At 48.3% G+C, this 26,858-nt stretch overlaps 2 protein-coding genes across 4 annotated transcripts in view; one reads left to right on the top strand and one right to left on the bottom strand.

Annotated features, from left to right (window-relative positions):
* Positions 1–26,858, bottom strand: part of LOC126528993 (protein argonaute-2-like) — a 76,009-nt gene that overhangs the window by 27,719 nt on the left and 21,432 nt on the right. Inside the window, exon 6 of one of the 3 annotated variants that reach the window (XM_072290049.1) lies at positions 19,187–19,204. The exons of 1 other annotated variant lie outside the window; for it this stretch is intronic. The gene's annotated coding sequence lies outside the window, so the exon portion shown is untranslated. Of the gene's footprint in view, positions 1–19,186; positions 19,205–25,181; positions 25,320–26,858 lie in introns of those variants that run through there. One more of the 3 variants, XM_050176596.3, reaches the window with a different exon arrangement.
* LOC126529412 (uncharacterized) lies at positions 4,487–24,750 on the top strand. The gene is made up of 9 exons (XM_072290050.1): positions 4,487–4,792; positions 7,282–7,365; positions 12,579–12,667; positions 15,037–15,216; positions 16,051–16,188; positions 17,916–17,971; positions 18,988–19,124; positions 20,429–20,556; positions 23,088–24,750. The coding sequence occupies exons 1-9, from the start codon at positions 4,600–4,602 to the stop codon at positions 23,262–23,264; spliced, it is 1,182 nt and encodes a 393-aa protein (XP_072146151.1). The 5' UTR covers positions 4,487–4,599; the 3' UTR covers positions 23,265–24,750.

The raw sequence follows: 26,858 nt of genomic DNA on the forward strand, positions 1-26,858 counted from the left end.
AGAAACACACCTAAAACATTTAGGAGCTGCACCGTTCGGGCTACGACGGACGCCACCTCGGAGGGCTCCGGATAAACTCAGACGCCCCGGATTAACTCAGACGAACTGGGGCCATTAAATCAGCAAGTAGCCAAAACGACCGGGGCCTAGATATCGGCCTTTTTTCTTTTCGTGAGTTCCGCATAAAAAGAAACACACCTAAAACATTTAGGAGCTCCACCGTTCGGGCTACGACGGACGCCACCTCGGAGGGCTCCGGATTAACTAAGACGCCCCGGATTAACTCAGACGAACTGGGACCATTAAATCAGCAAGTAGCCAAAACGACAGGGGCCTAGATATCAGCCTTTTTTTCTTTTCGTGAGTTCCGCATAAAAAGAAACACACCTAAAACATTTAGGAGCTGCACCGTTCGGGCTACGACGGACGCCACCCCGGAGGGCTCCGGATTAACTCAGACGCCCCGGATTAACTCAGACGAACTGGGGCCATTAAATCAGCAAGTAGCCAAAACGACAGGGGCCTAGATATCAGCCTTTTTTCTTTTCGTGAGTTCCGCATAAAAAGAAACACACCTAAAACATTTAGGAGCTGCACCGTTCGGGCTACGACGGACGCCACCCCGGAGGGCTCCGGATTAACTCAGACGCCCCGGATTAACTCAGACGAACTGGGGCCATTAAATCAGCAAGTAGCCAAAACGACAGGGGCCTAGATATCAGCCTTTTTTCTTTTCGTGAGTTCCGCATAAAAAGAAACACACCTAAAACATTTAGGAGCTGCACCGTTCGGGCTACGACGGACGCCACCTCGGAGGGCTCCGGATTAACTAAGACGCCCCGGATTAACTCAGACGAACTGGGGCCATTAAATCAGCAAGTAGCCAAAACGACAGGGGCCTAGATATCAGCCTTTTTTTCTTTTCGTGAGTTCCGCATAAAAGAAACACGCCTAAAACATTTAGGAGCTGCACCGTTCGGGCTACGACGGACGCCACCTCGGAGGGCTCCGGATTAACTCAGACGCCCCGGATTAACTCAGACGAACTGGGGGCCATTAAATCAGCGTATACGGTGCATTTAAGTCTGCGCACAGAGCACTTGCATCTCTGTACAGTGCACTTACATCCGCGTACACGGGCATTATCGCGTTCCGCCTCCTTCCAAACGGGGGGCCGCCCACCGCTGCCACTTCATGGGAAACAAATCAACGGCTTCTTTCACGGAAGCACCACCGCTATAGCAGCACGTGATGCAAGAGTCAACGACTACGCAGCGTGACAGCTGGCGTGTATGAAGTGCGTACGCGCGCAGGTCGTCCTCTGAACCGCACAACTGTCATCTCACAGCGCAGAGAGATATATTATTTACAGGACAGGCAGAGAGGTCGACCGCCCACAGCCTAAGGACAGAACTTATAGTTTCATTTTTTCTTCATTTTTTTCCCCGCGAAAATGTACGTGAGCGGCAGCACATGTGTCATGTCATATGTGATAGACACCGTCATGTCTATCAAAAGTAAGTCTATATAACGTCGCTGCAATAAGATAGCGCACAAGTTCGATGCACTCAAGGAGGCCTGCTGCGCGCACCGTTGGAACGTTCTCGTGTGGATATCAGTTAAGAAGAAAACGCGACACGACGCACATATAGCCTTCTTTCTTTTTTTTTTGCAGGAAGTGTCTCCGATGCCTTTTGTTTTTTTCCTTTTGCCTCCCTTATCAGCAGACATACAAGTGCTCATTTTCGCACGTGCTCGTCTTGCAGACCGACACATGGGGTGTCTAAGACAGAGGAGGAGGCGCCATTACGCAACGAAAAGAAATGAAGGAGGCTATACGTTGTCCCCTTTATCGCAACCAGTATATATATATATATATATATATATATATATATATATATATATATATATATATATATATATATATATATATATACTGGTTGCGATAAAGGGGACAACGTAGGCGCCATTACGCAACGAAAAGAGATGATGAAGGCCATACGTTGTCCCCTTTATCGCAACCAGTATATATATATATATATATATATATATATATATATATATATATATATAGCGTGCACAGCTGCGATTCCTCGAGGCTGTCCTTCGGTCTTCGCGTAGGCACATCGAAAACAGCGGCAACCTCGCGCCGCGTGCAGCAGCAAAGCTCATTTCGAAGCGTACACTGACGTCACGACACCCACATAGCGCCGCAGAGAACACCGAGGCCCAGGTAAGTTAGAATTACGATCCTGGGTTCTTGTTCTCTCCGCGCGAAACGTACACGGAGAGGTGCGTAGCATCCGGGGTTGCGAATCTTCCGAAAGCTGCAGGAATCTTGGTCGAATCTGTCCAGAGTTGGCATCCACGCACGCACGCGTACGTACATACATACATACATACATACATACATACATACATACATACATACATACATACATACATACGTACATACATACATACATACATACATACGTACGTATGTATAAATAAACTATAGATAAAAAAACTGCACGAAGAACCTCTCAACATTATCAGAGCCGGTTTGCAAACAAGCTTTCCGAGAATTAATGGCTGCTGTATGGAACAGAGCTCAACAAAAAGGGTAATCAAACGGTTGCAGAGAAGAGATAACAAGTTTCAAAAAACAAAAAGAAGCTCCTCAAGGACATGTCTATCATAGACACATGTAAAAGGGCCCTTCGCTAGGGAAACACCACTGGTCAAAGCGTTAAAAAAATACATTCCATTATGACCAGACTGGTAGAAACACTAGAGGACAGACTATAAACAAACGAGAATCACACGTTGTCTTGTAGGCTTCCGCCGCGAAACCGAAAAACAGAACTTGCGTTATCCATTTGTGTTGCTGCATTCCTTGGAAAGCTTCTGTCGTTATTTCTTTCCGGTCATTTGCGATACTTTGTTTAGCGGTCGTAGAACAGCAACAAGACTTTGTTGGGAAATAGATTATTAGTTTGAAATATTAGAAAATAGCGACCAGGATATCCTTTTCGAATACGAAAAGTTAGTGCGTGTAATATTCGATTCGTATTCGGTAGCAAAGATTCACTCGCCCCTAATCAATATGTTTTACTTTTTTGCTTTCGCGATTGTATGCTTCATCTTACAATGGCCTTCCCTCGCGAAATATTTATTTTTTTCCGCGAAACCCTCGAGTATGAGTAACTACAACAACATTTTTGCAACAATCTTGTCGCCAAGCAGCCAGCGCGCTGAAACAGCGGGGATCACGGAGTCGCGGAGCGCTGCATTCACCTCTGCTGCTGGGTGACGTAAGCAGAACGTCACTTCGCAGGCTTTGCGCTCTCCTGCAGAATAGGCAGTGGCCTATTAGAAAGACTATAATGATCCCATTCCGTACCTTTCTTTTTCACGTCTTTCTTTTTGTTCCCGCTCTTCTTTCCTTCTTCACTTCCCCTTTCTCTTCCCCTAGTGCAAGGTAGCAAACCGGAGGTTTTAACTCTGTTTAACCTCCCTGCCTTTCTCTCATTTGCATCTCTCTCTCTCCTGCAGCCTCCTATAGTTTCGGTTTTCGCGCCGCTCCGATAGCCGAAATTCGTCGTGCCACAGTTCCGCGCGGGTAGTCAATTTTTTTAGTTCCAGATCCAAAACTTTGATATGACTTATAATGGATAACCCGACTTAATTTCCCAGTTAAGAAGGGCCCGATGAAACCAAACGCTTTAAAAGCTAAATAATCAACTTTTGATAATTATCGACCGATTGCCGCGTATCACCCGACACCTAACGGTCGCCACCACACTGACGGTATGTTTGCAAAGGAACTGTTCCTTTATTTCAAAACGGCTCTTTTTAAATATTACTTAAAGTATTCGTATAAACAACCGGTACACTGCTTATATGTAAAAAAAAGAAAGAAAAGAAAATGAGCCAAAGTGAAATTTCGTTGCAGTTGGCCTTTAAAGGCCGAATGAACGGTAAGAGACGCCCAATAACGCCTTGCCAGAATGTTGCGGGATGATTGGGGCGATAGCGGTACAGTCAACCACAAAGTTTGGGGAACAGGATATCTGAGAAAAAAAAAGAAGGCGAATATCTGCGCAGCCTCAGAACGCAGTGTACAGTATTCGCATTTACAGTCTCGTTACCAGTGTACGCGGACAACATTGCGATATTTCGATTTGACTATGTACTGTTATACAGGATTCTCGGAAATTGCACGTTTTCTTAGATGGCGTACGTGGTCCATAAACTTTCGCAGTTGACTGTATACGTGACAGTATATGCAGCCCGAACAGACAAGGACATCGGGAAGGACGCGGCGGGATCGCAGCGCTCGCTTCAGCTGTCGTTGTCTTCCCTCACTGTATACTAGTATAAATACTTGCAATGGCCCCTCACCAACTATAGCTTCCCGAAATACGTTACAGCCGCGTCGGTCATGTGATCACGCGCGCGAACCAGTTATAAGCCAAGCTTTCAGTTCCGTACAGTCGAACCCGGATATATCGAACCTGAAGGGGATCGCAAACAAAAGTTCGATATACAGGTAATTCGGTGTATCAAGCAAGAATTTTGTACAAAAATTTCCCAAGGCAATTTCACGGCTGTTCGATGTACACAATAATTTGCTATATGTGGCTTCGATACATCCGGGTTCCACTGTACATACTACAGGACATGGACGACCCGCTCGTAGTGGACCTCCGTTCGGACACGGTGACCAAGCCGACGCCCGAAATGCGCCGGGCCATGATGCAAGCCAAGGTCGGCGACGACGTCTTCAAGGAGGACCCCACCGTCAACGGTATGCAAGTATATATGACTGAAGGCTAAGTGCGTTAGGTTTATAGTCATAGTCATAGTCACAGCATGCGTGAGGTACAGTACAAACATAACACACTGGTCACGCGCATTATTCTTTCTGCGCCCATTTCCTTCCTCATGTAGGCGCAGACGTCACGCCTAGCTCACCGCGAGTTTGCCGCTGCGCTGTGCAGCGCGTCGAAAGAAGGCTATGCGCATGCGCAAACAGCGCAGTCAGTGTGACGTGTGTGTACCTGCTTCGGTGTGCTGCTTGCTGATCACGAGGTCGCGGGTTCGAATACAGGCCGCGGCGGCCGTGTTTTGATCAGGCCAAAAGACACCCAAAAAGAGAAGCGAGCTTGTGTATCGCGCGCTTTGCAATGAGCACGTAAGAGAACTTCAACAGGTTAGAGTTATTCCCGAACCCTGTACATTACCGCGTCCCTCGTGACCCACGGTGTGGAGTTTCGGGACGTTATTACGCATACCCAATGATTTGTTTAGTACGACGTACATGCGTGCACGTATACGTATACATGGCATATAGCGTCTACCGGCTTGTTATAATGGCGCGAGCGGGCATTGCTGTCAGCGGCCGTGTACGTCGTATCACCAGGCCCCGCACACTCTCAAGTTCAACAAATGGCCACAGAGGGCGAAAAATCAATCGAGGCGCGTTTCAGCGTAAGCGCGCAAGTGGAGCTACTGTAATTTGGTCGACTACTTTAATTTGTGCTTTCTCTGCTAGGGGCGCTGAACATGCTGAATTTTTCAATTTACACAAACCATTGACATGAACAATCGAGGTGTCTAAGGATGCTTTTTTACCTCAGGCAAATAGGCAGTTGATTTTTTAAAAATTTGATTGTTGAAGCTGCTTTTTAGTCATAGCGTCAAGGTTTTTGTGCTCGATTAACCACCGACAGCCAACAGCCTATCGGTATCGATGTGTTTCCTGGCCGTTGGCGTTCGAATACTCCGGCGGTAAAACATTTTCGAAAGCATGCTGGTTTCGTCTGCGAGTCATTACATAGACTTGCTGTAAAAAGGTCTACTCTTGGCAAAGAATAGTGCCTCATTTTGTTTAGGCGTTGATTATCATAATGAATGCGGCGGTGGTTGAGGGAGTACGCTTGAAGGTACGTTTTTATGCCGTTGATCTCCATAACACCGCAAGTACGCAAACCGATGTCACAGAACACCCGATGCATCAATGTGTGTTCTCCGTCATCGCTTGTTTGCTGTATGCCTACTAATTCTTCATTTCTTCAAGTGTTGTATCCTCCTTTTGTCCTTGCTCTCTTGTGCTTCACTTACAGTATGTCGTTCCGTCAACTGTAATGCGCATTTGCAAAACCAATACGTTTGATAAGACGCAGTGGTTATCATAATTTCACTACACGTGTATTAAGCTGGCACATATGGTTCAGATACAGATACCTGTATGCGAACTTGCACGACGTTGATGCGGAGATTAGGATAATTATGACACCCGTAAGGAAGAGGCAGCTGACGGCCGTATAAGCGGTTGCGTTCTTTCCGCCAAACTACCCGGCCTGGTAGTGCTGTAAAGATGCTGTATAAAAGTGACACGCGGTAACAGGGAAATTATTATACTTAGCAGCCGACCGTACGTTTTGTAGCTTAGGTCTTCTTTCTTGTGCGTTTGTGCTACCCTTATTAATGAGCCATTTCTTGACTATGTTGACTATGTAACCGCGTTTGTGTGGATGCGTAGACGTGTGCTTTTTGTTGTACTTGTAAAATGCAAATAAAATATTTTCAGGCTTACTCAATCTTTGGTGTCGTATGCGTTTATTCCAGTCGAGGCCATCGTGCCACCTGGAAACCGCATTCTGTCAGTAGCCCTACAAGAAATGCAACAGCTGGAGCGCGGCGGCACAATTTAACTCAGGGCAACGGCGGCGTAATAAACGAAAAACCGCTCGGGATGCCCTTAAAAGTCAGTTTAGAGTGTGCCTTAACTCGATATGACTCAGCGCTACATGTATTCTGCTGCGCCTCGATCGTGCTCCCGCCAGTTTGGTTGCTGTGTGGCAAACGTAGCGCCTACGTAAATATGTAGGCGCTACGTTTGCTACACAGCAACTAAACTGGCGGGAGCACGATCGAGGCGCAGCAGCCAGAAACCCAGTAAAGCCACAGAACACCTGGTAAAGCGTGTGCAAAACCCCGTTTCCGTTTCCTGTTGTACAGCGCCACCTGTGGTCGCATACTTTAGTTCACGACGCCACCGCTATGCTTATTTCCGTAGCACTGTGGAAGGTACAGTTTCCCTTCTCTAAGTTTGTATAGGTGTTCTGTGGTATCACACCGTCCTAACCCACCTCTGAAAGCATGGACCAATCAACTAGTCCAGCCACAAGTATAGTGATACACTTGCAGGTTTCCAGGTATACAAACACTTTGTATTTCACGACACGCAAATTCATTCATTTATAGGTTTTATTCCTTATTTTTTTCGTGCAGAGCTGGAGCGGGCGGTGGCCGAACTGCTAGGCAAGGATGCCGCGTTGTTCATGCCCAGTGGAACAATGGGCAACATTGCATCAGGTGATTGACCCGTATACGTGATCCGTGTTCATTTTTGTATAGCGAGCGCGAAGAAAAAGAAAAGGCAATGTCGACACGTAGACTGACAACCGAGTGACCACGCACACCTATGGACTGCCTATGTTAATTTTTTTTTCTTGGCTCGCTGTGAGCGCCACCTGGCGTCCGAGCCAATAGCGGGCGCTACAACTTAAACTCACGCCCCAACAAAATCGGTTCTTCGGCAGCCCGTATAAAGGAGCACGGACTTTGACGAAAGGGATATTTTTCGTGCGCCCGACTTGCAGCACAAAGCTCCAAAGAAAACTCAATACGGATTGTTTAGGGTTCCTTATACGTTAAATACATTTTACACCCTTAAAAGTGAATAAGGGTGTAAAATTGTCTACATATAAGCCACAAAATTACTCCCTTTTTGATATAGGGGGAGTTATATATAACTCCCCTACATCAAAAGGGAGTAACTGAAAGGGTGTAAAATGATCTATAGATTAATTTACACCCTTATTCACTGTTAACCCTTTCAGCGTCACTGACGTATACCGGTACGTTTTCGCGACTCTGTCCCGCCATGTTCCTTTTGACATTTCTTTTTGTTGGATAGGAATGCGAGTACCCTAGCTAGAAAGCATTTGCCGTTATATGTGACTTTCTTTTAGAGCGCAGCTCTTTGGCGTCCGTTCCTGGGTTTCGCGTCGTCGTCGGCGTTGTCGTCGGCCTCGTAACCAGCTCCGCCCCCCTTTCATCCCCCCAGCGCTAGCAGCGACCGACTGATACCGCTGGATGCCGCTGACGCCGCTAGAGAGTCAAGATAACGTGACTGCATAGAACACCGTCGCCGCCATGCAGAAAGAGGAGGAAAGGGTCCCCCCCCCCCCTGTTCTTGTGTGGCGGATAGGGTGCTCTTCAGTTGCCGACGCGCCGGTTATTTCACGTAGGCCCCGGCACGTCGACGAATACGTGACCACCTTCCCACGGCTAGACCTGGTTCTTAGCGCTGCGGAAGCGAGGGTATCATATTGTTTGTGTCGGCATCGGCGGCGTTGTCCCTGAAACCAACTCCGCAGCTGGGGTTGACTCACTATCGGCGTCAGCGGCATCAGTCAGTCGCTGCTATCTCTTCCCTCCTCCCTTTATCGTGTTGTCCGCTTGCTGCGCGCGCTTCTGCCCCCATCGTTTGCCGCTGGGTGTACACGCCGCCCCCCTCCCCCCTCTTCCTGCGAGTCTCCGGTTGTCAAAGCGCCGGCTCGAACTTAATTCCTTTCTTCGCTCCTCCTCCAATGCAACCCCTGTGCGGTGGCAATCAGAGAGCCAGATCGGTGGCGGCGGATCTGTATATGTGCACCGCCAGAGCCGAAATTGCCGCTGCCGTTCGCCCTGTGCGGTGGCAATCAGAGAGCCAGATCGGTGGCGGCGGATCTGTATATGTGCACCGCCCGAGCCGAAATTGCCGCTGCCGTTCGCCACTGCGAAATTATCTGCCAGTTCTTTCTGAGCCATGAGCGAGACGACCGATGGAAGTCCTCCGTCTGCTGCTGCTGCTGCTAAACGAGCTGCCAGAGCAGAGGCCCAGCGCCGTCGCCGTCAGAATCCAGAGGTGCGTGCCGCCGAAGCAGAAGCTTACCGTCGCCGCCGTCGAGATGATCCAGGAGTACGCGTCGCCGAAGCAGAGGCTAAGCGCCGCCGCCGAGAAGACCCTGCCGTTCGCGCCGCCGAAGCGGAGGCTCATCGCCGCCGTCGAGAGCAACCAGCAGTAAGCGAGGCTGAAGCAGAAGCTCATCGCCGCCGCCGAGAAGACCCTGCAGTTCGCGCCGCCGAAGCGGAGGCTCATCGCCGCCGTCGAGAGCAACCAGCAGTAAGCGAGGCTGAAGCAGAAGCTCATCGCCGCCGCCGAGAAGACCCTGCCGTTCGCACCGCCGAAGCGGAGGCTCATCGCCGCCGTCGAGAGCAACCAGCAGTAAGCGAGGCTGAAGCAGAAGCTCATCGCCGTCGCAGAGAAGATTCTACCGTTCGCGCGGCCGAGGCCGAGGCCAAACGCAAACAAAGGCTCGCAAACAGTCAGGGTGCAACAAATGCTTTCCGGCGACAGTTTACAGACAATCCGTTTGGAAGTGTGTGTTCAGTGTGTGATCGGCTCTGGTTCTAAAATGACGTGAAACCGCTTCCGGATACGTGCCGTGAGAATCTCCGGTGTGCGTTTCCCAACTCGGACTTGTGTCAATTCAGACTGTGTTCTTCATGCATGCAATCTGTGCGGAAAGGTGACATTCCTCATTTTTCGACAACAAACGGTTACAAATATCCCTCGAGGCCAGCGCACCTTCCACAACTTAATGCGGTGAGTGTAAGACTCGTATCTCCGCGAATCCCATTCATGCAAGTGCGACGACTGATGCACGGCGGAGGCCAATATGGCATTCCAGTTGTGAACGTTTGCGTTGACGTGGACGAGATGGTTACATCGTTGCCCCGTGCCATCGAACAAGACCGCGCTCTCAATGTGCATATTCTCGCGAAGACGACCTACTTGGCGGGGGCAGCGAGAAAATGTGATTTGCTGCCGTGGCTCAAGGTGCTTTGCGATAGCACACTATACAAGCACTATGTGTTGCTCGATTTCTTTGCCTCAATCTATCGAAAAGGTGAAACAGCTTATTTGCTGCGCTCAAATTTCGCATTAGGAAGTAACGTAATCGTCGGTAATTTTTTCATTTAGGCATAACCAAAAATAAACAGTTCTGATCGAGAAAAAAAGCCGGCGCTGGGCGTGCGTCACCTAAAAAAACGACACCGAAAGTGTTAAAGGTGTAAATTATTTTACAGTGTACAAAGGAAACCCACGTTTCCTTTCATGAATCTTCACTAGACTTGGGCGCTTTCGCACAACCGATTTGCCATATTCAGCGTTTCTGTGCTTCGAGCCGTCGATGAATTCGGCCTCACGCTGCGAACGGCTACCCTCCTGGTTATCTCAAATAGCGAGGCGATCCCACCCCCCCTCCTACCCTCCGGAAAGGCGTTGGTGCCGGGTTCGATCCCCCCAGACCAGGACAATTGTTTTTTTTTCTTGAACTGCGAAGCTTTCTTGCAGACAAACGAATTTCCTTTAGCTGTATATAAGAAAACTGTATAGGTTTGCGCTGCAAGTACGGCGGATGACAGTTTCCCCTTCCATATATTCTCATGATTTTTTCCGTCTACCTATCCATAGGCTTATACAATGCCACCTTAAGTGCGGCAGTGAGAATATGATTGAATTATGTATCGATGGGCTCACAGTCCAACCGACAGCACTGAGTGATCTGAGCCGGTGAGTGAATGAACGAATGAATAAGCGGGTGCGGGTGATTAGGAGAGAGGGCTAGGAAGTCAGTGAGTCGGCAAGTGAGCGACATGAGTTTAGGTGATGGAGTGAATGAGTCAGAGCGGTGGAATGAATGAGAGATAAAGCGAGCGAGCGCTATATATACCGCTTCCATCTACATATCTCGAGCCTTTCGCTTTTACGTACAGTCTGAGTCGATTATATGAGCGCGCCAGAGAGGGCCAAGATATGCTCTGTCCGCCTTTGATGGCGGGTGAGAAGGGCGCAGATAGGCTTCGTTAATGCGGAGACTGAAGAAGCGGAAGGGCTCATATCTGGAGGCGCTGCTATAATAATAATAATAATAATATTGCTTACTTGTTAATAAGGACATGTTGATGGATGTGGCGCAACCCCTCATGGCACCTGCTTTCATCCCCTTAGGCTTAGACCTTAGGCGTTAGGCTTAGACCTTAGGCTAAAGGGTGCATTTCGAGTTTGGGAAATTTCGGTGTCTTGTAGCACAACAACATAACACGTATATACCGTAACTGACGAGGCCCCACATAACAAGTATATACAAAGCAAAAAGGGGAAAGCGTGATCTTTCTCTCTTCAGTACAATAAACAAGGATACATATTCACGGAATTAAGTGAAAATGGCGTTTTCTATTTTTAACCATTTTTTAAGGACAACACTTCGCAGGAATCTAAACTTACGTTGCCTCACTTTCACGAGCCCCAAAGTACGCGCTACAAAACCGGTCGTCCCTGCCATTTCGTCTCCCAGAATCGGCTCTTCGTACTTTCCGTATGTGCACAGTGCGATGGCAGACAAGGGACGGAAAGGCACGACGGACACAAGCACTGACACTTCCAACTAAACTTCATGTTCGTAAAACACACGCATAAGCTCACGTAGATCACAATTACGTGCCGAACCATGCTCGACACAACAAAAAGAACATCTCTAAATCTTTACGTATGGATTAGCATAGCGTACTACTTCCCTCGCATTCTGAGTAAACAGTTTTTTTTTTCTGATAAGGTGACACAACTGCCTTGAGCAATATAGCCGCGGCTTCAACTATCAACCTGGTGCTATCGCTTGCGTGCTTAGCAATTACCGAGGTTATTTTTTTTTTCCAATAGCGGAGCGCAGACACATTTGGCGACGATGTAAAGCCAGATCACCCTCTCCCCCTCTCTGCACTTTTAGATTGTGCTCCTGTATAATGTTAAATTAGAGAGTTTTAGTTTAGCGCAAAATGCAAAAATGCTCGCGCGTTCAGATTTAGGAGCACGTTGCAGAATCCCAGGTGGTCAAAATTAAATCGGAGTCACCTACGGCGTGCCTCGTGCATAATCATGCAGATCGTGGTTTTGGCGGTTCTGGCAGGCGAAACCCTAAAATTTCTTTTTTTTTAGGCCTTAAATCGAAATTCTATTTCCTATACAGCTGGCAGAACTCGGCTTTTCTGGCTTAAACGTCTGCTTCACCCCCACTGATTGACCGTTTGTCTAACGAAGGCGCTTAATTCCGTACGTCACAAAAATATGAATAGGAAAAAACAAATCGTGATTAGTTTTCGAGGCATAGCCTCCTCCCGAACTCCATGTACTGCAGTGAAGCGATCATTTGCACGCGCGCTTTATATGTGTCATATATAGGAAACGAGCGCGTCGCATCGATCACCTCGCGCAGGGGGCGACATAATGAAATTTTATTAATTTATTTATTTACAGCATACTCCAGACCCTAAATGGCCGGGTCTGGTCGGAGGGGCAAAATAAAAAAAGACAGCAACAATAACAACAACAAAAAGCACAGCAAATTACATTGCAGTATAAACAGAATACGTAAAGAATGACTATGTAAATTGACCCCCCGTCGCGCATCATTTCGCAGTAATGTCTCACTGTGACCAGAGGGGCCAGGAGATGCTGGTCGGCGACGCCTCGCACATCTTCCTCAACGAGCAAGGAGGTGCGGCACAAGTGAGCACAGCCTTCTTATTCTTTCGCGATAGTTTCGAATCCAGTGGCACCCGCATCACCACGGATACCTTTTGAGCATAGAGTTTCTAACTATAACACCTAGAGGGAAATCTGGCGCCACCTTCTATGGAAGTTTCTTAAGGGGCCCTGCACCGTCATGGGAATGACGGTATATGTGTCTGCGAGGCTTGTGTTGGCTGGTGTTCAAGAGGCTTCGTCTATAACGCGGAATGGCAGCACAAATAACGTCTCCGTAAAGTAAAATCTGCACAAAATATTTCCATTCACGCATATATTACATCTTCCAGTGAAGTTTACTCACCTACAATGCATGACCAAGCGAAGAAGAGCAAGAACAGACGACAAACTGGTCCAAATCGAGCACGAATCTTGTCGTCTGTCCTCAAACTTTAGCTGCCCGCTGATACTTTTGACGTTTTAAACAGAACATGTTTTTGTGTAATAATAAATCTAAAACAGCTTTTCACGTGCTGTTTTAGCAGAAAATTAATCATTGTTGCAGACAGAACGGTGTTTGCCTGGCTCTCCGAGAACGATGCCAATCCGAAGTCACAATATACCGGCATTCGCATGCATACCACAGAGCAGCAGCGCCAGATTTCCCTCTAGGTAACATAGTGAGAAACTCTATGCTTTTAAACGATGCGTGCGAACACCCAGCGGCACTCTTATAGACTGCTACGCCTCGTTATATAGAGTGCACGTGCTGCCGCAGATTATATAAGAGAGATAGAGAGATAGAAACGCTATTTGACAGAAACGTATATTAAAGAGGGGTGGCTGGAGCCTCCCAGTCCAGGGGCCCCACTGGCCGCTGCTTGACCTGGCTAATTAAGGACTTTTGTCCTGCCAATTCGGAACGGGCGAGCTGTGCCTCGTATACTGCTCCATTGTGTCATTGCTGTTTGGCCTACGAGGGCGCTTAGTGCACTCCCAGGTTACATGTATTAGGGTCTGTATCCCACCGCACCAAGGGCAGTTGGCCCTATAGCGAGTGGGATACATGGAGTTTAGCAATTTCAGATGGGGGAATATCCCAGTCTAGCAAGTATACCACACTGTTAGGCGGACCATAGTTGGTTCCTTGGCGTATGTATAGCATATATACGGCGATATGGAGATGAGGGTCATGGCTGTATAGAGATTTAGTACCGTTGGTTTACTAACTAACGATGGGGGGGGGGGGGGGGGGCGCTGTGGCGCCCCAAGGGACACAAGTGAAAAGAGCTCCACCCGACGACCACGATCCAGCACTCGCGGGCACAACACTGGTGTGATCAGCATTGGAGAATTTTAGCGCGTCCCGCGGTATTCGGGTGAACGCAAGCGGACTGGGACGTTTCACCGCATGACGAGCGGAGGCGCAAACGCGAACGTCCTGCACCGTGCAGCCAGCCGCCTGGTGGCGCAGAGCTCAACCAGACAAACACAGCGCTTGTAACAAACACAGAGCTGCAGCAACGTACATCGCTGTTTAAGCTTTCAGCAGAGTAACTGTGTTGGTGCTGAAAATGTGCTCTTTCTTGCATTTTGCATGCGCGACAGGTCCCCTTGCTCTGGGTTTCCTATTTCCAAATGTCCCTAATCTAGGTGCCACTGTGACTAAACCTTGTACCCTTCAGAGGAACTCTGAAGAACGGATAGATCGCGACAGCGACAACGTTTAGACGCAAACAGAAGCAATTATCCCAGCCTTTCACTTATACTGTGAGGCGCCACTTCGCGGTGCAATAAAGACAAAACCGGTTGCGTAAAAAACGTTAGAACGCCGTCTGCAAACCGCTAATACTCCCTAATATAGGTTCGCGCCTCGTTCCGCACGCTCTGCGTGCCCGCGCAGAGCGTGCATATCTGGGCCGTGCTGGAATTTCAGCGTGCACTTACGGCTCGCTAAAGCTCCCCAACTTTGCGCCACACTGTGCCTTTCTTTCGTACCACGCAGAGAGCTTGGTCTGTTGTAATGCGAGTATTCCTTTCGCTCGATTCTGTTCCATCGTAATTAATCGCGCTCATAACTATCAAGAGGCAATTAAACATTATGTAGGCGGAGCGTTGCTCGGACCATCAACGAAGCGCGAAAAGGGAAAAAAAGAAGTTCGAATAAAATCGTCACATCATTCGGCACCTGACTGCGTACTGGGCGATGACGCAGTTGTTCAGAGAAGCTGTGGCTCGCTACAACTCCCAAACTGCCCCGCATCGCATAGTGCGCGCGCTACACGATCCGCGCAGACGGCATCCGCGCATATAGCTGGGCCGTGCTTCTATACTCCACCACGCAATTACGGCGGCTCGCTAAACTCTCTAACGTTGCGCTACATATATAGGGCTCTCCTTGGTCCGCGCAGGTGGCCTCGGTGCATAGCTGGGCCGTTCCGACGCAGAAGGACGGCCGACTCCTCATAGAAGACCTGGAGTCACGGGTCAGGTACCGCGACATACCCTGCCCAAGGACTGCACTGCTCTGTCTGGAGAACACGCACAACATGAGCGGGGGGACAGTCCTCTCCGTCGACTACGTGGAACAGGTGCAGTGAGAGCCAATCACAAGACACGGAAATATTGCGACGTCTATATCGTGCTATCATTCGCAGTGCCCTTTACGTTTTCCTCACATAGTTGGCGATTCTGTGAGAGCGTCGTTCATTCATTCATTCATTCATTCATCTACTGATAAAGTCAGCACTATGCTGGTCTATTGCAGTGGTGGGTGCAAACAATTATTAAACCTACTTATGTGATTACATAGGATCAGGATTGCTCATATTAAAGACATTTTTTCATATATAGGTAAAAAATTTAATTATGGGGTTTTACGTGCCAAAACCACTTTCTGATTATGAGGCACGCCGTAGTGGAGGACTCCGGAAATTTCGACCACCTGGGGTTCTTTAAGGTGCGCTAAATCTAAGCGGCACGGGTGTTTTCGCATTTCACCCCCATCGAAATGCGACCACTGTGGCCGGGATTCGATCCCGCGACCTCGTGCTCAGCAGCCCAACACTTCATATATATTATAGGAGCGTACTATGTTACACTAGTTGATGCATAAATGTCCGAGGTATATCTGGCTTTGGCGTAAGAAAAAACGAAGCGAGAATGACGTTTTCTGTCTCCTTTCTTTCTTCTGTTCCCTTGCGCCAAATATACCTCGAATATACGCAATTCTGCTTTACCCTAACAAAACCATTATTCTAGCTATTTCTCAGAGTCCCCCGCGTGTATTATCAACGAAATCGCAGTTGTACACGAGGTGTACGTACACGTATTCTGCCAAGTTGCAGCAGTCTTGCGCTTAAGGACTCGTTTCTTTTTTTCTTCAAAAAATCCATCAGGAAAACAATCCGCGTGGTTCCACGCAGGCTTCACGATTCGCGAGGAGTCACAAGATACCGCTGCACATGGACGGCGCGAGGATTATGAACGCGGCGACGTACCTGGGCCTCTCCGCGAAGGACATCCTCAGGGGTTGCGATTCCGTTATGTTGTGCATTTCAAAGGTACGTGAAAAAGCGTCCCCCAAAATCGTATTATAAAAAGACGACAACAACAACAACAGGGACATATAGGAACTGGACTTACACAGTCCATTCTTCTTTGATTAAGGTGTACTTTCAATTACGGGCGAGCGATAACCTCTTCGGCAATAGTTTCGCGAAATTTCTCGTCGTTCGCGACAGCGCGCATACACGGCCGACAGCGTTTCTGGCGTTGTGCCAAGCACGCTAAAGTTTCGCACTGTGCAAAAAGAAAGGAAAAAGTCGGTGCCCTTCCACTCTGTGAAGAAGGATGACCAGCGAGGATGTGTATGTAGGCCTGCACCTCCGTCGCGGGTCAGCCTGGTATAATGTACCATCTTCGGGATCGGCCCCCGTATAGGGAGCGCTTATAACGCCTCCGCCGCAGGTCGGGCCGGCATTGCACTATCTTCTGGATTTTATTTTCTACACGCGGACACTATAGTGGGGCTGGTCCACTAAAGGCTCGTCCACCAGCAGAAACGTCAGTCAAATATACTGTGCTTATTCAACGTACGCCGTACTCTTTTTCTTCATATATATATATATATAATGGAGCGGTGCTACAAGGTAAACAGAACAAGTATTTAATTTCAACAGTTTCGACCGGTGGACCGATCTTCAAACCCGGAGGAAGATCGGTCCGCCGGTCGAAACTATTGAAATTAAATACTTGTTCTGTTTACTTTGTAGTACCGCTCAAGTCCTTTACGCTTTACGTTTGAAAGGTAGCCTGAAGAATTCGCCTTTACCTATATATATATATATATATACAGAATGTGTGTATGTGTATGTGTGTGTGTAATGTCAAGAAAGACAGGAAAATCATTTTATCTTTGCACTGCGCTTAGCTGCGTCTGCCGCGCGTCGCCTCCGAGATCGCAGTGCCGTGCTGTGTTGCGCAGTCTACCGCGAGCACCACGCGGTGGCGCGACGAGCCCTTTAGCCCCGGCGACACTCAACTTTTGGACGGGGCCTTACCCCTTTACAGCGAAGCTGTATATGGCTCGCCGATTCGTCCGTCAGTCCGTCTGCCGGTCGCCTGTACGCCGAAAACTCCTCCGGCGCCACCCCACGTGCATGCGCGACAAAAAAAAAGTGCGAGAGAGGTGCGCGATTGACAGTGACGACGGCGATAGTGACGTCGTTGCTCTCCGTCGCATGCCGAGCGCGCGCGCGCACAGAAGTTTCTCTCGGGCTCCGAAATGGGTAGTCCACACGTCATACGCACTCCTGAGGAGCAGGCAGCTTTCGATCAGCAACGTCGCGAGCATAACCGGGGACGAGCTCGTATACGCCGTGCCGATGCATGCTGCATCCCGGGCACAAGAACAGGCTCGTGCAGCAGAGCGTAAGCAGCAACTGGGTACCGAGGATCCGGCAGCCTACCAATCCATCGTTTAAGTAACCGTCGAGATTAACCCTGGGATAAACACCGGGGCCGCGCGTTTGAGCTTCGCTGGTTAACCACCTGTACGGAGTGCTTGGGCGGTGATGCTTTTGGCTTCTCAGCTGTATAGGTTGCAGCGCGCAAGCAGAAACGAAAGGAATAAGAAAGCGGGGTACCGGGACGATAACTAGTTGAAGGGTTCGAAAAATTCTTTTGCGGCGTGAAATTCGTGAGATGATATCCTTTAATAGTGAGTCCGTTCTATGATTAGCCAGAAAAAAATGTTTCAGAACTCTTTCAACTGCTTCACCCATTCCAGGGACTCGCCTGTCCTGTGGGGTCCCTGGTGGCTGGAACGAAGGACTTTGTGTACAAGTAGGTAATTCCAGAGGACTTGTGTGTGTGTGTGTGTGTTTATATATATATATATATATATATATATATATATATATATATATATATATATATGAATGCTGGGCTCGCACTGTGTTGCATAAGAGTACGTTAAACACGCCGCCCACCGGACGCTAGGCGACTACGCTACGAACTTGCATCTATATTCTAATAGCCTCAGCAAGCCTTTTCATCGCCAGTATATATGCATGGCGAGTGGAAGTCTGTTAGCTCCGAATTAACTTCCACCATCCGCGGTTTCTCTTAACGTGCATTAAATGCGCGGTAGGCACGCGCTTTCTTTTTTTTTCTTTTTGCAAAACGTTAAATGTAACGCGAGTGGTATATGCGCTTGTTTTATTTGTATACCTACGAAGGAACTGAAGCTAGCGCTGACCGCACTATATAGCCGTCTAGCTACCTCTATAGGGGAGTAAGGGAAGTAACACGAAAAGGGGAGTATAGGGGAGTAACACGAAAAGAATGTAACAGAGATTTAAAAAATAATTAAAAATAAGAACTATGAAGTAACAATATACAGTGCGTTCAAAGTTAAACTAACAGTAAGTTTCATTTAAAAAAAACGCAACGCTCGCTACGGAAACTCTGCTTTTACACAGGCGGTTTATGCACTTTGGCGTACACTCTGTGCTCTCTATATAGAAGCAGCGTTCGTGTGGTTGCGGTATAGCAGATGTAGCACGTGATATTGTTTCGAAAGGCAACTGTAAGCGTAAAATTTGTATTTCACTCGTCACTGCCGCACTTTTATTCTTTCTCTTCTGCTATATTTATTTTTTTTGCGTCACCAGGGAGCAAATTTGAATATGCGAGAAGCATGCGCTCTCGGGACCAACCTATACGTATGTGCCACCGCAACCATAATTGTTCCAACCGACCCACTACACGGCCGCTTCTCATTGGTTCAGCCGGGAGGATACGCTCAAGTCGATGAATACGCAGGAACTTTAACAACTCGGCCCCCGCGGGCATTGCAGGCTGGTACGCGCGCGAAAGTGCCTGGGCGGAGCCATGTGCCAGTCGGGGGTCGTGGCCGCGGCGGGCCTCGTCTCCCTGAAGACCGTCTTGCCCAGGCTGAACGAGGACCACGAGAACACGCAGAGGCTCGCCAGGGGTGAGGGACACGGCACGGCATGCATGCTGACGCTTCCGCGTGTATGCATAGAGCGCAGTTCATTCAAACCGCCGGCGTAGCTGCGACCGATAAGATGAATGAATGAATGAATGAATGAATGAATGAATGAATGAATGAATGAATGAATGAATGAATGAATGAATGAATGAATGAATGAATGACAACTATATCGACCGTCTCATTCATGGTGTTTTACACCCCAAAGCCCAAAGCTACAATGCAACAACAACAGATCTAGGATAGATTTCACATAGACAGCGCCCATGACACATAGTATTGCCCCCATGTGAAGTTTGTTGCTCTGAATGTTCAAAAGTGCGCCCCCCACACCAGCCCAGCTTTCAAGGAATTCAAGGAGCACATTTACTTTCAGAGAACTGTGAGGGCCCTTGATTCTGTTTTTTTTTCTTTTTTTCCATATTGAAGGGGGATCTCAAGGATTTCCAAAGAGGTGTACACGAACCCTGCATAAAATTCTCTCTCTCTCTTTCTCTCTTTTTTCTTTATTAATGCTCCAGCATTAGGAGCGTCAAAGTGACGAAAAAAGAAGGCCTATGTGCGTGAAGTGTGAGAACCCGGTCATGTGCTATGATATGTGATGTACGTGTATGATATGTATATCATACACGTACGTCCTCAGAGAGGCAGGACATGTGTGGAGCGAGCTACTCGACAGTTTGCAATGTGGTGAACGCGTTTTCAATCACATATCCGGGATCCGGGTCCTAGGTGTGACGTAATGCTAACGCATTTATCTCGCCTTTACCGCTACATCGCTGCTGTTTTCTTTCTCTCTCTCTCTCTCTCTCTCTCTCAGTCGATCTTTACAGCGACAACTCGTTTAGGACGAAAAGGAGATCCCTCGCATTCTGAAGTTGAGAGAGCGGTGTAGATCGGAGAGCAAACGGGAATAGCCAGTATTCTAACTGACATTAAGAGAAAAAAAAAACGGAGCTGGACAGGCCAAATGTAATGCATAGGATAGCCAAACGGTGAACCATTGGAGTTACGGAATGGGTGCCAAGAGAAGGGAAGCGCAATGGAGGACGGCAGAAAACTATAGGTGGGGCGATGAAATCGGAAAATTTGCAGGCGCAAGTTGGAATCGTTTGGCGCAGGACAGAGGGGGCAATTGGAGATGGCAGCGAGAGGCCTTCGATCCTGCAGCGGTCATAAAATGGGCTGATGATGATGATGATGATGTATCTCTGATGCCGCGCAGAGGAGAATGTCTGTAAATAGATAGCGCAAGTAATCGCCCCTCATTAAACCGTCCTGCGCAGGCGTCAGCCTCCGGGGCAACCCGTACATCAGCGTGGACCTGGAGACGGTGCAGACCAACATCATCGTCTACGACTTCCACGACACCTGCAGGCTGTCGCCGCTTACATTCTGCGAGCGCCTCAACAAGGTATATGCTGCACTGACCTTGTGCCATGCATACAGGCGCTCGTGTTTCTTACCGCCGAAACACCCGATTAGAAATGAAATGCCAAGACTTCCCCTGTTGGCCGCTTCGGCAGTACTAAGAGTAATACGCCTGTACGAAGGCATATACTTTCATCCTACATAGTTGAGTGATTATTTCAACACTCTCTTTATTATATAATACATCAAAGAGATTACAGATCCTTTGTTTTCGCTCAGATTTCGATTGTTTACAGCCTCGACTGTCTCTCCGTCGTCTTGTTTGTTCCGTCGGGAGCGGCTGGCGGAAAGCGGTGTGCACGTCTCTGAAGAATCGTTACTACCCCATTTTAAAACTCGCTGCAGCTACAGAGCGCAGATTCCTTATCTATATTCTCATCTCTTATCTCTACATCACGGAGCGTGGCCTAGGCTGCCGAATGTAGGAGACGTCTATTTCCCCACTACAGCCATCCCAGACCAGTGAGACCTAGATCCTTCCAAGGCAAAAGATTCCACCTACACTATGGCCACAACTGGTGCGTTGGGTGGCCAGATTAAAACGTTAACGCTAGAAAGCAAATAAAAAAAACTTGCGAGTGCTTCATCGAACGATGCAAGCCTAAAAAATGCGAGCTTGAGAAAAAAAATGGCCAGGCTTAGCTTGGTTAAGCCAAGAATGCATTGCATATTGTGTTGGGGCCCAGCTTGATTGATTGATTGATTGAAAACTTTATTGTTCCACCGAGCTGGGGTGCCCGCCTCTTAACCTACACGTAGGTAGGGGGTGAGGACGAAGCAGTCCCCGCGCGTTGAGGACGGTGAGTGTTCACGGCCTCAACGGCCAGGCTAATTGCTCGACGCTGGTCGTCTTCAGCCTCGCTCTGGAGCAAGGCCTCCCAGGCTTCTCTACTGTTAATGTTTTCCTTGGCCCCTGGGGAGCCAGCACACTCCCATATTATATGGTCTAGCGTACCTTTTTGCTTACAAATTTTGCAGAGGGCGTCGTTATAGTCCCTCGTCTGTGTTAAGTAGATCCAATGTGGTGATGTATAATTGTTTCCCTGGAGGCGTCGCCAGATGCGAGCGTCCTCCAGAGAGAGAGACCGATGCGGAGGCGAAAAGATTCTTCTTTCGGCTTTGTAGTGATCGACAATTTCCCTCTACGTGATCATGCTATCTTTTATCCCTGGAACTGGCTGCTCTAGAGTTGCCCGGTGGTAGAGTGCTCGGGCGAGCTCGTGAGCGGCTTCGTTGCCTGGGACTTCTTCATGGGCCGGTACCCAAATAAAAGTTATGTCCCCCCTGGCAGGGTTTTTGAGTAGAATGTGGAGGGCTTCTTCCGAGGTTCTCCCTTTGTTAACATTTCGGATAGCTAATTTGTTATCGCATAATATTACTCCCGCTTTTGTACCCGCACAAGCGAGCGCTACTGCAACCTCCTCGGCTGTACAGGCGTCCCTCGTGCACGTGGAGCACGCTATCTTAACGCACCCGTCGCCATCAACCACCATCGATACCGCAGCCCCGTCTCTGCCGCAAGCGGCGTCCACGTACGCTACGTTATGCGCCGGTGTGTCTTTAAGTTTATTTAGTAGAGCCTTAGCCCTGTGAGCTCTCCTCTCTTTGTTGTAGATAGGATGCATATTTTTAGGTAGGGGGGCGATTCTGAAGCGCTTACGCACGTCCAACGGAATGTCCTTCTTGTCAGTAGGGGCACCCCTGTCACATTGAATTCCTACCCATTCCATGATTTTTCTCCCTGTTTTAGACTGGCCTAATCTTTTCCTCCGGCTGTCGTGACGTCACGTCACGTGGTTGCGCTAAAGGTCAATGGTGGCTGCCCGGCCGCGCCCAAGGGCTGAACTGAGTGATTGCAATATGCAAGGCATAAAACTCTAGTGTAGGGGTATGAGCCACTATGGTGGCTCATACCCCCAATGGTGGCTGCGCGGCCGCGCCCAAGGGCTGAACTGAGTGATTGCAATATGCAACGCATAATATCAGTCAGAACTCGAGGCAGATAGGTACAGATAGAACAAGGCTCTAAGACGTCTGGAGTCGGAGCACAAAACACAGGTCACTATACGTTTATAGTTGGTGCACCCACGTCCAACAGGTGTCGCTCGAACGAGTAGGCGCAAGAAACGCCTGCATCGTGGTACAGTCAACCGCGAAAGCTTCCAGACCACTGAATCCGACAGAGAGGTTAACTAACGTCTCCGCCCCTTCGGAACAGCCTGGTATTGGGATTTCCGATCTGTACTTTATAGATATATGTGCGGCGCGAATGAGAGTTTCGCGTTTTTTTTTTGTTTGTTTTTTACAGGCTACGGAATGGCCGCTTGGAAATTTAACGTATTCTCAGATCCCGCGGTCGGCAAAGGTTTTGGAGTTGCCTATCTGCGATCACACGTGTAAGCGCACCTCGGAGTCGTCTGTCCCAAGTCTGACGTCCGAAACGAACAGAAAGCTCGAGCACTGTCGTTCTCTCGTATAATACATATATATATATACATCCGCACTGTTCCGCAGGTGACGGAGCGGGAGTACGACGACCTCCAGCAGGCCGTCACGGTGAAGATGAGCGCGGTCAGCCATAGCAAGGCACGCGCCGTGCTCCACAATGATGTGAGCGCGGACGACGTGGACGCGGCCGTGGTCAAGATGCGCTACGTCGTCGAAGAACTCTGCCGGTCGGCCCCAGTCTAGGCGGAGTGGTACCGACGCGATTTTGGCTGCATTAGTTGAGGGAGTGCCTATATAACACTTAGTCCATCAAGGATGGCAGGTTGGAACACGTTGGTAAGGCACGCACCTTGATTTTTTAGCACAACTCGGGTTCAGAGTAGAGGAAATCGATTACTTTATTCATCGTTTCGACCATGCCACACGCATCGTCTGCACCGCGCTCTTCGAGCCGACGTCTTTCTCTCTGATGTTATAGAAGCCCTACTCAAGGAATGCCACGTAATTCACCGTACCACTACTGCATACCACCCGCAAACTAATGGGATGACTGACCACGTGTCCACGATTCTTCTGCAGGTATACTACATCTCTTGGTAGCAGGCGTAGCGCAGCGCTGGTACATCAACGCATGCGAAAACTTAGATGTGTCCCGTTTTTTTATTGCATTTGTCACACAGAAGGCGCTAGGAGGCGATTTTCCTATAGTCAGATGCATGGTTTCCGAGCGCATCGCCATTTCTCGCTGCACGTCGTGTTTTAAAGCTTACTGAGAGAGAGAGACGTGGTCGTACCGTGACCCGACCTGCGACGTGCTCGCAAAGCTTTGCGCTGCGCCATAGAGTTTCTCACTATAACACCTAGAGGGAAATTTGGCGCCACCGTCTATGGGAGTTTCCCAAGGGGGGCTGTGCCGTCGTGGGAATGACGGTATATGTGTCTGCGAGGCTTGTGTTGGCTGGTGTTGTAAGAGGATTCGTCTGAAACGTGGATATATGGCTGCACAAATAACGACTTCCTTAAGTAAAATCTGCATAATATGTCCCCCCCCCCCATTTAGGCATATTACATCACCTACTGGAGTTTACTCACCTACAATGCATGACGAAGGGAAGAAAAGCAAGAACAGACGACAAACTGCTCCAAAGCGAGCACGAATCTTGTCGTCTGTCCTCCAACTTTAGTGGGCCGCCGATACTTTTTACGTTTCATATAATTGTACATGCAATAACAAGTTCTTATAATTAAATAAAACGCTTTTGTGTAATAAAGCTAAAACTTATTTTACGTGCTGTTTTAGTAGAAAAAAAAACATGTGTGGCAGACGGAACGGTGCTTGCCAGGCCGTCCGAGAACGATGCCAATCCGAAGTCGCAATATACCGGCATTGCCATGCGTACCACAGCGCACGCAGCAGCGCCAGATTTCCCTCTAGGTAATATTGTGAGAAACTATGATCTGCGCTTTCAAAAAGGTAGCAGAGACAATGGACAAGACTGAAGTACAATCGCCCCAGCTTGGTGCACACGACCACGACCTTTTTTTTTTATTAGTTTCGCCTGGTTAAGTCGGGAGCCGAACTCTCTTAAATGTGCTGCATACAGCACGTAATAGTTCACTAGACCTCGTCATTTTTTAACTATTGTTTCTTCCATTTAATTCTCAAAATGTCCTAAAAATGAAGCGGTTATCTTGTAAGAGCTAATAAAGCCACTACTGCTCCGGTGAAGTCACTCCCCAAGCTGTATCAGTCTACTATCAGCATATCGTGTTCCCTATTATCGTACCATAAGTCTGGTGTACGTCTACCGTAAAGTCTATTATAAGCCTGTATTATCACCTGTAAGTATAGATTGCAGGACGAGGTCCGCAAATTCCCCGTCGTGCGCTAACTCTGTCCGCGCACATAATGCGAAGAGTTTTCCTTCGGAGGTTTGACAATTCCGAAGCAAAAGGAGAGCATGCTGAATGTCACACATACACAAGTTTGCACACACACACACACACAGTGCACACACACACACAGAGAGAGAGAGAGAGAGAGAGAGAGAGAGAGAAATATAGAAAGGTAGGGAGGTTAACCAAGAACGTGTCGGACTGGCCACCCAACACTTGGGGGAAAGGGGGAAACGTCAGAGTTGATCAAACGACAAGTAGAGGTTACGGCAAAGACAAAGTGTTTTTTTTTTATTTCAAACAAAGAAGACACTTCTCAAAACAAAACAAAAAGAACGCACACAAAGAAGGAAAGCTGAGACTGACGTCTCAGCGCTGAAGACCTGAAAAAAAAAAAAAGCGCTGGAAGGAAGCAGAAGGAGAAGAGTTAGAACATGCAAAAGTTGTTCTCGTGGCGCATGCATAAAATATGTATGTATATACACTCTAAAATACACTAAATATGCATGTATATACGCTGGCTCAGTTTCTGTGCATGCTGCTTGGCCAGCTTCTGAGGACGCCTTCAAATTTGACAGTGACAACGAAGACATGAATACAGAGCGTGAGATCCCTTTAAACATGAATGATATATGCCCGCGTTCGTAATTCGAAAAAAAAATTACCCTTTTTGGGGCGCTTTAATTACATGCCAAAACCGCGGCCTCTGAGACCGACAGCGAACCCGCGAACCCACAGCAGCGCAACGCCGTGGTTACGAAAAAGCTGCCGCGAAGGGTCGCCTTCGCAATTCGGACCGACCACGAGAACAGATTATACACACGGATGTGGCAAGTCGACGGGACCCGAGAATTGATTCGTTAAATCGAGAACTTCGTTACTAAGCAAACACGTCGAAGTACTCGGGCAAACGCTGCAACACCTAAAACTTATTCAGGAGCGATATAAAAGAGGCCATTTTTGCTTGCATGGGCTTTGTCGGACAATTGCGCACTGAAGCTGCCGCCGGTGCATTTTCGTACTGACCCTTTTTTTCGCGGAGCAGTTAGTCAGCGGGTTGGTGGGTCGCCTCGCGTTAGACGCTCATGGCAAGACTACAAATGGAGCTGTGCAGGGCGATATGGTTATGATTATGGTTATTATTGATTATGAAGAACGATCGAGGAAAATAGAAGAAAGTAAATGGGGTGGGAGTGTGTTGAGTATCAGTACAGGAAAAACGCTGATTCACGGTGGAGGAAGAGAACTACGAAGCTTAACAGCAAGTATGCGGCCTGTAGGGTGAGCAACACAACAACGAAGAACGTCAAGCGGAAAGTCGGAGAGGCTGAAATAATTTCATGGGTGGCGGCAGTGGAAAAAAAATACCTGCCATGAGTAACTACTTAAGAGGAAAAAACGAAATCAGGAAAGAAACACAATGTGATAACTCAAAGGGAAGCTCATTACTTTTCGAAGCGAGATCGGGATGCCTTGGAACGCGTAGTTATAAAGCGAAATATAAGAAGGAAGAAGAAGCATGTGCTTGCTGCGGTAAAGCTAGGGAAACGATGGAGCATGTTTTATTAGAATGTGAAGACGTCTGCCCGACGGTCGATTTAGGCACCACTGGCCTCCTTGAAACCCTTGGGTTCAGCGAGAGTAGGGAAAAAGTAATTATGTCCGCAATAGGGATTAGTAAGAGGTGATTGGAGGATTGGTGGAAGTAGCGAAACGACAAAAAATCGGAGACGTTCAAAAGCAAAGTTCCCAATAGGGAGCCAGAAAATGTGGTTGTAGGAGTTCGTTTTTTTTTTTTTGCTTTTTTAACCTAGATAGGACATTAGGCAGTATAATAGCAAGAGCTTGGTGGCGCAACCCACCGCCCCGTTTCAAAGGGGACGCTCATAATATCCATCCATCCATCCATCCGCACGTGGCCAGAGCGATCAGCGCTGGAAC

The sequence above is a fragment of the Dermacentor andersoni genome, chromosome 8 (genome assembly GCF_023375885.2).
Source record: "Dermacentor andersoni chromosome 8, qqDerAnde1_hic_scaffold, whole genome shotgun sequence".
Taxonomy (NCBI): domain Eukaryota; kingdom Metazoa; phylum Arthropoda; class Arachnida; order Ixodida; family Ixodidae; genus Dermacentor; species Dermacentor andersoni.